The sequence below is a fragment of the Miscanthus floridulus genome, chromosome 7 (assembly GCF_019320115.1).
Source record: "Miscanthus floridulus cultivar M001 chromosome 7, ASM1932011v1, whole genome shotgun sequence".
In the NCBI taxonomy this organism is placed as follows: Eukaryota; Viridiplantae; Streptophyta; class Magnoliopsida; order Poales; family Poaceae; genus Miscanthus; species Miscanthus floridulus.
Genome location: NC_089586.1, coordinates 12,198,947 through 12,211,841, shown reverse-complemented (window position 1 = coordinate 12,211,841; position 12,895 = coordinate 12,198,947). Strand labels below are relative to the sequence as shown.

General features: G+C 47.8%; 1 protein-coding gene across 1 annotated transcript; it reads left to right on the top strand.

Annotated features, from left to right (window-relative positions):
• The first annotated feature begins 8,597 nt into the window (after positions 1 to 8,597).
• Positions 8,598 to 9,430, top strand: LOC136465076 (lysine-rich arabinogalactan protein 19-like). Its single transcript, XM_066463960.1, has 2 exons — positions 8,598 to 8,621; positions 8,843 to 9,430. Exons 1-2 carry the CDS (start codon positions 8,598 to 8,600, stop codon positions 9,428 to 9,430), a joined length of 612 nt encoding a protein of 203 aa, XP_066320057.1.
• The last annotated feature ends 3,465 nt before the right edge of the window (positions 9,431 to 12,895 follow it).

The window sequence follows — 12,895 nt, the reverse complement described above, 5'->3', positions numbered from 1 at the left end:
AACGTCCTATACTCCAGCTCATTCTCATCGATGAGAATTGATCCATGCATGCAAGATCGCAAGTGTGGTATTATGCTATTATTAAAACAAAGTTTGTTACTAACAACTAGTATATGAGGAATAGATATAGATATAAATAATAATAATTGTTGTTGTTGTTATTTTACATTGTGGATAGATTAGGGACCAAGCGTGGAGACGGGAGGATAGATTTAATCCAGTTTGTACCCATACGACGTAATGGCTTCTTTTTCGCCTCTGGATCTCTGCTTTCGTCGTGGCGAATTAACATGACGAATTTTCGATGAACAGAGCAAATCATATCGGTAGGAATAAAACAATATAAGATATGGCGTGGATGAACGGAGACGCCCGCACCTGCCTATCTGATGCGCATGCTGCTGCGCCTGCTGTGCCTAAGCATGCCGCCCTGGCTGCTGCGCATGCTGCCTGCCCCCGGCCGCTACACGTGCCCGAATGCTCCTGCTACATGCGCCCACATGCTCCTGCTACACGCGCCTGCATGCGCCTGCTGCTACTGTGCGCCTACGCATGCCATGCTGTTGCGCATGCAAGTGGGAACTGTCTCTGCCTGCGCTCGCTTTCCATGCCTGCTAATGAAAACACTCGCAACATGAAGCACTTGTTGCAACGTATGTCTGAAACAGAATAAACATTTAGAAATATGTGCTTGCAACATATGTGTATTGCCACTGCAACATACAACATCCAGATAAAACACTTGCAACATACTTCTCAAAACAGCTAAAACATTTGAAACATACGCTTGCAACATACGTGTCTAGCCATTGCAACATATGCAACTTCCAAATAAACACTTACAACTTGCAACATGAAAACACTTGCTACAATATAAGACTGAAACATTTGGAACATACTCTTGCAACATATGTTGAGACATATGCAACATCCAGGTCAAAAGGCTTGCAAACATACATCTAAAACAGATGAAATATTTTGAACAAACGCTTGTGAAAGGTCCTAATGGCTAGAGAGGGGTGAATGGCCTATAAAAATTTCTTCAACAACACTAAGCAAAGCGGTTAGACAAATATGAGGCCAAGCAATTCTTGCACTATCCTACTAAAAATACAAGTCACCTACCATAATTCTAGTTACTATAGTCTCTAAGCACACAATGCTAGGTCACCACCACTAAGTTAGTGAGCTCTCAAAAACTAACTAAAGAGCCTCACTAACCACTAGATCCGACACAAGCTAGCTCTCAAAACTAAAAACACTAAAGAGCTTAGCAACACTAAGAAAGTAAATGCTAGGGTGAGGTAGTGAGGTTATACCGACGTGGCAAGCGATGATCGATCAATCAATCACAAGAGAACCAAAGAAATTCATGGGACAAGATGACACAATAATTTATCCCCGAGGTTCACTTGCTTGCCGGCAAGCTACGTCCTCGTTGTAACGATTCACCCACTTGGAGGTTCACGCGCTAATAAGCATCATTCGCCTAACCCGCAATCGGGTGCCGCACAATCAATATAAGATGGGTTTGAACAAGCTACGAACAATCCACTAGAGTACCTTTTGCCTCTCCATCGGGGAAATGTCAAGAAACCCTCACAATCACCACGATTGGAGCAGGAGACAAACACCTTTCTCTTGTCGATGATCCTCGCTGCACCAAGTCGTCTAGGTGGCGGCAACCACCAAGAGAAATAAGAGAATCCTGCAGCAAAACACAATCACCAAGTGCCTCTAGATGCAATCACTCAAGCAATGCACTTGGATTCACTCATAATCTCACAAAGATGATAAAATCAATGATGGAGATGAGTGGGAGGGCTTTGGCTAAGCTCATAAGGTTGCTATATCAACACAAATGGCCAAGAGAGCGAGCTTGAGCCGGCCATAGAGCTTAAATAGAAGCCCCTACGAAATAGAGCCGTTGGGCTCAAGGAGCAGTTGGCTGCGCGCTGACCGAACGTGCTGGTCAGGGTGACCTGATGCACTCAGGCCAGCGTTCGGTCAACGGATGCACGCCACGCGTCCTCTCCTTCGAATGAGCGCCGCTGGATCTCAACGGCTAGATTCTCCCGCGCTCACGTTAAGTCACGACCGGACACGCCAGGCGCCGATCGGATGCACCTACTTGGCGTCAGGTCACACATGCACGTGAGCCACCGAACCAACGAACGGATGCGCTGTTAGTATGACCGGACATGCCACCAACATGGAGTCCGGTCACTTCCAGTAAAGGTCCAGAGATCCATTTCTACGACCGGACGCGTCCAATTTTCTTGACCTAACGCTGGCCAGCGTCCGATCCTTCTCCCTCTGTGCGCCAAAATCAAACGCCGCCACGTTAGCACTGACCGAATGTGGGAACAGTGTTCCCCGCGCATCTGGTCCTCCTTTGCTACCAACGTCCGGTCACAGACCGAGGACGCACCTCCTCTGCGCAACATTGATCGAAGTCAGTGCTGAGTCCGATCCTGGGTCCGGTCCAGCGTCCGGTCCCTACGCAACTCTTCCTTCACTTCTCCAAACTTCACCACCCTTGCTCAAATGTGCCAACCACTAAGTGTGTCACCTTGTGCACGTGTGTTAGCATATTTTCACAAACAATTTCAAGGGTGTTAGCACTCCACTAGATCTAAATGCATATGCAATGAGTTAGAACATCTAGTGGCACTTTGATATCCGCATTTCGATATGAGTTTCACCCCTCTTAATAGTACGGCTATCTATCCTAAATGTGATCACACTCGCTAAGTGTCTCGATCACTAAAACATGAAAGCTCCTATCAAGTTTCACCTTTGTCTTGAGCTTTCTATTTTTTTGTTTCTTCTTTTCCAAGCCCGAGCACCTTGATCGTCACCAAGGCCTCCACCATCATCATGATCTTCACCATATGCTCCACCACTTGGAATATGTGCTAACCTATCTCATTGAACACTTAGAGCAAATATTAGCACATAGGGTTTCATCAATTCACCAAAACCAAACTAGAGCTTTTAGCTTTCAACATTCATCTGAAACACTTGCAATATATGCAACATCCTGATCTACTTTTGCAACATCCATGAAAGCACTGCAACATACCTTTGAAACATCTGAAACACTTGAAACATATGCTTGCAACATGCGCTTTCAGCGTAGTGCAACATCTCCATGCTTCTTGGGAAACTGGAGGCTCGTCTGTGTGTGGAGTTCACTAGAGGCAGCGGTCCGGTGTTAGCGGCTGAGCGACGCGGCAAGGAGGTAGTGCCCGTACACTAGGAGAGGGATCCAGATCCACCGGGGAGCCACTCGTGCCGGCCTTGCCATGCTAATCCGTCTGTCACCAGGGCTGTCGCCGCCGTTGCGCCGTCGTGTCGAGGGCCGCTCAAGCCTCCTCTGTCATCGTGGTCCGCTCACGCCGAGGCCGTTGCGTCGCCATGCCGAGACACTTGCCCACACCGCACACACAAAGGGAGGGGGGGAGGGAGTAGCACTGGAGGCATGAGAGAAAGGAGCGGTGGCTGATAAAGCACGCATGCGGGCACAGGTGTGTCAAGGTCGGGGTAAAGGCGCGGGCAAGGTCGCGCGTGCATGGGTTGGGGTTCGTCTGTCTTTTTTTTTTGAACTTAGGGTCCGTCTGTCAGTCCCTACGTCATCATCCTATCATTACCGTATATAGGATATTGACGCAAAGAATCACATTAAATGGCACTTGTGTCCTGCTTGGGCCTAGTAGCCTGGCCCATGTGAAATCGGTCCGTGCCCTAGCCTGCTACGAAAAGATGTGTTGTCTGGCCATTTTATTTTGTTGTATCCGAGCTCACAAAGCAAAGTCTGGAAGTCAGGGGTCCAAAACCAAGGACATAGAAAAATCAACGATAATTGATTGGAGATTGACCCTGCTTAAATAGATAGCTATTATGGGTACATGTGAGTTTAACAAAAGTGAAAGATGTGCCACAACATACTTGTGTGTGGCACTGTGGCTGAATTCGGTCAACCATGTCGTGTTGTGATGTGCATGGACTTAGGTTCGATCAATGAGAGACCATGTTGTGAGCAGTGCAGCGCCAGCGAAGGTTTTGCAGCTATAAAGACAAATAGAAGCTAAGCCTATAGCTCCTAATATTAGGTACTTGCACTGAGCAAGGAAGGGTGACGATCACTCAAGTTGTAATGCATGGCTATATATATATATATATATATATATATATATATATATATATGTGTGTGTGTGTGTGTGTGTGTGTGTGTGTGTGTGTGTGCGCGCTGCGGCAGAGTTAGGATTTTGGAGTTGGGTATATTTCCACTTCCTAAGCAAAGTTGTAATGTATGACTATATATATGTGCAGCAGGGCGCCAGAGCTCGAATTTCACAGTTGGGTATTCCCACATCCCAAGCAAAAATGAAACGATTTATGCATATTCTACCGTGGCAGAAATTTAGCTCTAGCTTCTTTTATAAATGAGCCTGGCACAATTGCAAAAGTGAACAACACACCAACAACAAAAGGTAGCAATAATTTAGTATGCAGGCAATGGTGTACAAGATAACGATAGTATTCGAACTTCAGAGTATGTTAATCTCAATTTTTAAACTGCGATAGTAATTCAGCTTATTGTACGGAGCAGCTGGCACACTGCAGCATACCGTGCACAACAAGGGGTCATCAAGAGGCCCTATTGGCACTGGTTCAATGGGCCCGAATGTTTCAGAGTCTAGCATGTGGGATGCTGCATCTGGTGGAATCACGTGGTGCTTGCTGGAGTTGGAATCCCATTGGCCATTGCAAGGATTCCTGTGGTTTCGAAAGATCCAGCTACAAGAGGACATGCACGTGATCATTTGTCTGTGCAGTAATAGTAGCTGTCTGGGTTATATTAGCTGTGTGTGCCATCATATTAGTAAGATGAAGAATGAAAACGAACACGATCGGTCCGAATAAACTGTCTCTCTTTTTTTTATTTTATGTTTTGTTAAATGGAATCAAAATAAAAAAGGCTGGAAACGAGAAGGAAAAGAAAATTGGACTCACCGAAAATCGAAAATGGATCATTCGAACAAAAAAAAATTAACGCGGGAAGGATGAGAATAAGAAACGAGAGATAGAGAAGAGCCACATGCATGCAATCATCAGTGGCGGAGGGAGGGGAGAAGGGCGCACATATTTCATCATGTGTGGTTATTGTTGGTATGCCAAGACACCCCTATAGGCTGTATGGTCAAATTCTGGTTCTGCCCCTATACATGCAATGCAGTGCAGTATCATCTATCTAAATATCTAATCACTTTCCACTTTAGTAGCAGACGTTGATGAATGTGAAGATACTTGGTCAGTCGTTCATGCACAACCATTTTAGTTGTCAGTCCGGGTCGACTCTCCAAGCCTAGACGCCGTGATGTTTTGCGTCCAGATCGACGCTAAGGTTAAGGACTCGTGACTCGCACCATGTAATGTCCATGTAGGTAGTCTCGGTGCCAAAGCGTATGGCACCGATCGAGATATAACCTGGAGTTATTTGCCTTGGCGTGGAGCTCGGGTTGATTTTTGTAAATGTTTTTTCAAAGGCTCTAAATGTACTAGTTCTTATTTCCGGTGTCCCGCTACCGTTTTGTGGTTAGATATCAGCTGTCTCTGTCACATTTTGGTTAGTATTATCTGTTTTCATATACTAGTTTATTCTATTTGTGCTCCTGCTTCCGGTTGTCCCGCTTTCGTTTTCCAGTGATAAATCCCTAACCATGCACAGTACTATCCTATCCTACAAATCGAACCGCCATATGCATGCCGCTAAGCTCGATTTGTACGACCATAACATCAGTTGGTCCCCAAAACCGTGTAAGAAAAAAGACGTTTTTTCCCTCCGCTATTATATGACATAATAAGCTAGAGTGTCACTGTTTTAGTCAACCAAATGATTTCGTGTCTGTCATCATTTAATGTTCATGATATTGCAAAGCCTGACAACCAAATGATTTCGTGTCTGTCATCTTGTGACAGGATTCTCCGAAAGTCTGAAACCCCTACAATAATGGGATTCCAACTCCTGGGAGCACCACGTTTCTCACGCAACCCAATCTGCCACCGGCGCAACTGGATCTGCCACCGCGGCAGCCCGATCTGCCCCCGCCGCGACCGGATCCGCCGCCGAGGGGCCGTGTGACCCGGTCCATGCTCAGTGGCGGGGAAGAAGGGGGAGGGGCGCCGGATCCGCCAATTGTGGAGGTGCTCCGGCTCGCCGGTGGTGGGGGAAGGCCAAAGATTGCCCTGCTCTTTCTTTTTCTGCACAATTTCTGCTCGCCGGATTCACTAATTTGTAGGAAGATACTAGACTTTTGGATTTGTTTTTTCATAGTCATCTCCGAATATTTGCCATCTCCAAATATTTTCGATTTCATTTTTCTATGATATGTCTTTCTATATGAAAATTGGTGAGGGAGGGCTGCCGCCACCTGTGGGGGAGATGAAGAGGAGAGAGGCGCCGCCGCTTGTGGTGGAGATGAAGAGGAGAGGGAGAAGGAAGGAGCCCTGCCGCTGCCGCCACCTGTGGGGGAGTGGGAGGAAGGAGACGGAGAGGGAGGGACGGGCCGCGGGCGAGACTGCAAGAGGGAAGGAGACAGAGAGGAGTGATGGGCGCTGCGGCTGTCTGCGTGTTTAGGGTCGGCGGGGTTTTTTTTATTCATTTTTTTGCTTTGCCGAGTGTTCTTTTTGACACTCGGCAAACCTTTCTTTTTGTCGAGTGTTTTTTTGTGACACTCGGTAAACTCCCTATTTACCGAGTGTTTTTTGTTTGACACTCGGCAAACCCTCCTCTTTGTCGAGTGTTTTTTTTTTTGCCAAGTGTTTTTAGGGTAACACTCGGTAAATAATTTGTTTGCCAAGTGCCAGAGGAAATGCACTCGGCAAACATAAAAACACTCGACAAATTTGAGATTTCCGGTAGTGAGTAGATATGACACTGTATATAGCTCAATCCATTTGGATTTTCCTCATATAGCTTTCTCGTGGACCAGAGACCAGCCTTGTATTCAGACATGCCGCGCGCGCCTGCCATTTCAGACACGCATGTGTCCATGTTAGCTGATTAACATGTGGTTACAGGTGGTTAAATATGATACACGCATGTGTCCTCTAGATTAATTCCTATAGCTTTCTCGAGGACCAGAGACCAGCCTTGTATTCAGACATGCCGCACGCGCCTGCCATTTCAGACACGCATGTGTCCATGTTAATGTTTAACCTGTAACCACAGCCCACACACACACACACGTACTAAGTACATAAGGGAAACCGTAAAAGTCAATAAAGACCTGTGTCACATAGTTCACGATAACTTCGTGAGCTGTTTTTTTTTTTTTTTAGCAAACACTCATTTTTAAAACAGCTTTATGAGTATGAAGCTGTTTTTCTCATCCTCTCACAAAGACATGAGTTGAGATGAACCTGAAAAAAGTAGTTTATTCTGGCTCTCTTTTTTATTTCTCTCTCATCTATGCATAAAGTTGTTGGTGAAGCTGTTTTGCCAAACAATTTTTTCAAAACAGCTTAGCTACACCTAGAAAGTTGGTTATGAAGCTATGTTTCTAAAAATAAAGCTTTATTAGTGAAGCTGAGCCACGCCAAACCGAGTGCATCTACATGCAGTGCTGCTCTGCGTTTTTGTGCATGACGCAGCGCTGCACGCCTGCTGTCTGCTAGCCCTGGCCCTCATCGTCATGTATAGGCCCTGTTTAGTTACCCCTCCTAAAAGCTTTAGGAGCTAAAATCTGGATAGAATCTATCTAAATAACCAAACACCCCATCCTAAAACCTCCTAAAAGTTTTAGGAGGCTGGTTTTTCTTTAGGAGCACCACCATCTCCTAAAACCTCCTAAAGTCCTTCCTGGACCCCCACTACCCCTCATTTATTGCCCCCTCCATCTCTCTCTCTTCTAAAGAAGGGTAAAAGTGTCTTTGTTCAACAACATTTACTGCTTTTAGTCAGTTTTAGGAGGTGCAACCAAACACTCTTTTAGGAGGTTTTAGAAGGCTGCTTAAAACTTTTAGGAACTAAAGTTTTAGGAGGTCGGAACCAAACAGGGCCATACTGTACTAGCTTAGCAAGCATATCAGCACATGCGACGTGCTTGCTCTGCCTTCATGCTGGCCAGCGCCCAGCGGTAGGGATGAAAACGGATCGGATACGGACGGATATCACCGATATTACATTTGTTTTCATATTTCTGTCCGGATTTGGATTCGAATATGGATAGTGTCAACTATGTCGGATATGATACGATTGGATATCGACATCATAAATATGCGATTTGAGTATTCGGATACGGATACGGTATCGGATGTTGGATATCTGGACTCGGATACGGATAGATTTCAACCCCTCTAAACGGATTCGGTTTCGAATACGGTCGGAAAATATCCGTACCGTTTTCATCCCCTACCCAGCAGGCTGCTGCGGGTGGTAGTGACTAGCGTGTCTGCCGCTGAAGGTCATTAGTGACGCGTGGTGGCTGAACGCATTGCTGCGAAGGGACATTGTGACCGAATTTTTTACTTTTTGGCCCTTTTTCCGAAAGTTTCTCTCAAATAGACCCCTGGCGGAAAGAATTCCAGAAATGGACCCTTGGCTCGGCGCCAGAGTGAGTGGCGCCGAGCTCGGCGCCAGAGTGAGTGGCGCCAAGCTCCTGGCCACGGGCAAACGGCCTGCAAGGAGCTCGGCGCCAGAGCGGATGGCGCCGAGCTCGGCGCCGTAGATCTTGGCGCCGAGCTCGGCGCCACTCACTCTGGCGCCGAGCTCGGCGTAAATATCTACCCGCCCGGCCTTCTTCCTCCTCTACTCGCCCCCCTAGCCCATCGCCAGCCGCCCGCCGCCGCCGCCCCCGCCCACGCCCGCCCACGCCCGACGTCGACCGCGCCCGCCTGCCGCGCCACGCGCGGCACCCCCCCGCCCGCGCCCGCCGTGCCGCGCACCCACAAGCCCACGCGCTCGCCGCGCCGCGCGCCGCCCGCAGCGGCCCGCCGCCCCCCCCGCGCCGCGCCGCAGTGCCGCCCGCCGCGTGCGCGCGCCGCCCCCACCCCGCGCCCGCCCGCGGCCGCCGCGCCGAGCCCGCGCCACGCCGCCCTCCGCGCTCGCTCTGCCCGCGCCCGCCCGCGCCGCTGCCTCCGCTCCCTCGCCCGAGCCCGCACCGCGCCGCCGTGCCCTCGCGCTGTTGGCCGTTGGTTGGCTGCAGCGCCGAGCCGCCACGCCCTCCACCGTCATCGTAGCCTTTGTCTCCACCGCCGGCCTGGGCCTCGCCCTGCCTTGCCGACGTCCACCGCTGTCCTCGCCTCGCCCCGCCTCCCGCGGCCGTCGAGCCGGTCTCGCAGCGCGGAGCGCCGGCCACCCCGCGACCGCCGCGCGCCACCTCTGTCGTTGGCCGCGCCACCGCAGTCCTGGATATTCGCCTAGACCTACGCCCATCGTCCGTCGACCCGGAAAGGTATAAAATATGAATATGCAATGTACCTATTTAGTTGGTGTATGTTATTGACTAGTTATATTGTGATGACTTTGTTAGTTGATTTAGTTATATATATATATATATGTAGATAGATAGAAACATAGATACATTGATAAATAGATATAGTTAGATAGCTACTTAGATATGTAGTTATATTTGTAGTTAACTACATATGATCTTGCTATTTAGTGAGTACACTATAAATATATACGTAGTTTTGATCATGATTACTTAGTTTGTAGTTAGAAAGTACTTGTTAGGTACTATCTATCGTATAATTTGGACTAAAGGACATGTGTTTTGTTACGTTTTTTAAATAGATGGACAACCTAGTGACCATATATCATGGAGGCACGGTTGAAAGCGATCGTTATGGATATGTTGAGTTTCTTGACATGCAAAGCGTGCCTGTGCTATTCAATGATAGGCCTTCATTTAGTGATATGGTTGCAAGGGCTCAGGAGGAGCTGCATTGCTTTGGAGATGATGACATTGCAGTTGATGGTGTACTGCACCTAGGTTGTCCTCCCAACATCTTCAGGCGAATGATCTCAATTGGTTGTGCGGATCAGTGGGACAACTATGTGAGATCGGCTATGAAGAGCCAGCTGCAATGTTTGGACGTGGTTGTTCGTCGGGTGTTAGTTGATCCAATCCCTCATGGGTTTACCCCTGCAATGGATCATCCGGCACACATCGACCCTCCCATTCCGGAACCTTGCCTGCATGTGCAGATTGCGTCTACGGTTCCTGATGCTCAATCTGCCCCCAATGCGTTATTTAGAGATGGTTGTCATACTCATGTTTTCGTGTCAGATCCTCCTTATGAGATCCCTTTGACACAGAATCATCCGAGTAAGTGTCTTAACCGCATGGTTTTTGGGAGCTCATCAGAATCATGGTATTTTTTCATTCTTTCCTCATTTCTGTAATGACGTTGCAGGAGACATTCCTGAGAATATCGATGTGGCCCATGTTGCTACGCAAGTGCACTTTTCAGATGGATTTCGTGGCTCCAATAATGTTGAAATTATGAATGATTCGGAGCCATATGAGATGGCTAGGGCTCTTGATTCTGATGATGATCGTCCTGTTGGAGAGCTGACAGAGAGTGATGTTGAGATGATGAGACGTATTTTTCCCGACCGCCGTGATCCTAGAGTTCATGAGTTTAGTGATCTTGCTCATTCTGATCTGGCGTTTGCAGAAGGACGTGATGATGAGCTCCTAGAAGCTCCTGAGGCCGGTCCTAACATGGTAATTGAGGAGGGAAGGGTGTTCAATGACCTCCCTGCTTTGAAGAGGTGGTTGCAGGCTTTTGCAGTGATACGAAAGAGGCCTTACAGGGTATTGCATTCATATGTGGAGCGCCGTTACACAGTTGTGTGTGACAAGGAACGCTGCCCATGGAGGGTTTGTGCAAGGAAGCAACAGGTGACCGAAAAATGGAAGATCACAAAAGTAGTTGGGCCACACAATTGTGCTGACCATGAGCTGACACTGAGGCATCGGCAGTTGATATCTACCCTAATTGCCAAGCGGTTGATGGGAATTTTGCAGGGTGAACCCAACATGAAGGTGAGAACAATTATCAGGACCGTTGAGGCGTTGTATGGAGGATATGTGATAACTTATGGTAAAGCATGGAGGGCTAAGCAGCGAGCGTGGAACATGATATATGGGGACTGGGAGGATGGGTATGAGCAGCTGCCAGTTCTTTTCAATGCAATCAAAGCGGTGAATCCAGGCATGCATTATGAGTACATCCCAAAACCTAATGCATGGAAGGATGGGAGGCAGATATTTTTCCGTGCCTTCTGGTGCTTTCCTCAGTGTGTCGAGGCCTTTAGGCATTGTCGTCCCGTCTTCTCCATTGATGGTACGTTCTTGATTGGCAAATACCAGGGCACACTTCTTATAGCCATATCCTGTGACGCGAACAACAAGTTGGTTCCTTTAGCATTTGCTTTGGTTGAGAAGGAGAACAATGACAGTTGGGGATGGTTCTTGAGGCTAGTCCGGATACATGTGGTTGGCCCTGGCAGGGAGGTTGGCGTCATATCTGATAGGCATCAGGGCATACTTAATGCCGTGCGAGAGCAGTTAGAGGGGTATGCACCTTTGCACCATCGTTGGTGTACTCGACACCTTGCCGAGAATCTCCTACGGAAGGATAGTGTCAAGAAAAACTTTGATCTGTTGCAGGAGGCTGCTCGACAGCTTGAGGACAAGTACTTTAGGGAAAAGTTGGAGCAGGTCAGAACCGCATCAAATGCAGAAGGTAGACAATGGCTCACGGGTTTGATGAGGGATTTGGAGAAATGGACGAGAGCTCATGACGATGGTGGCTGGAGGTACGAGTTTCAATGCAGCAACATGGCAGAGTCATTCAATAAATTGCTATTGGGGATACGTGGTATGCCCGTGAATGCATTTGTTCAATTCACCTTCTATAAGCTTGTTGCCTGGTTCAACGATAGACACGCCCAAGCATTGCAGTTGAGTAGTGATGGAGAGATATGGGCTCCGAAACTAAAGGCACACCTAGAGAAGGCAAGAGAAAGGGCTGGCACACATGAGGTTGCATGCTTTGACCACACCACAGGGACTTATCAGGTCGAGCATAGGGGCGGTACAACGTCCGATGGCGAGGTCCGAGAGTCGGGGATACATGTGGTTGTCCTCCAAGATTTCAAGTGCACTTGTGGTAAACCAAGGCAATACCACTTTGTATGTTCGCATTTGGTGGCAGCAGCTAGGCATCGCAACTATAATATCGAGAGGAGGATACCTCATGAGTTCAGTGTCAACACGCTTGTGAACACATGGAGCCCTCGCTTCGTGCCTTTCTGGGACCCTAGAGAGTGGCCTCCTTATGAAGGGCCGAAGTACATTGCGGATCTAGCTTACCGTTGGAACAAGCGTGGATCAAGGCAGAGGACGAGACATAGGATGGTTATGGATCAGATACCCGGAAGAACTAGGCGTGGGAGAGGAACTCCATTTGTTACTGATCCCGAGCAGTATGAGTGCGGCAAGTGCGGTAGACTTGGCCACAACTCACGAAGTTGCCATTGGCAGATTAGTGAGGTAGGACTATTGGTTTATAGTATTATTTTATATTTTGTCGTATCATATATTTAATTATGCATGTCTCAATTTATGCTTGTATTTGTGTCAATTATGTATACATTTATAAGTTCATGTTTCATTGTACATTGCAATTTTAATTCATTCACTTTTTTTGTAGGATGGAGCAATTCCACCTGCTCGACCCGACGTACGAGGAGACCCACAGAGGACGTCTCGTTGCGCTGGGGCAGGTAATAATCTATAAGTTTTATTTGTACATGTGTTCATGAAGTAACATGTTACTATGTTATCTTCGATGCAGGACCTTCCGCACCTTCGTT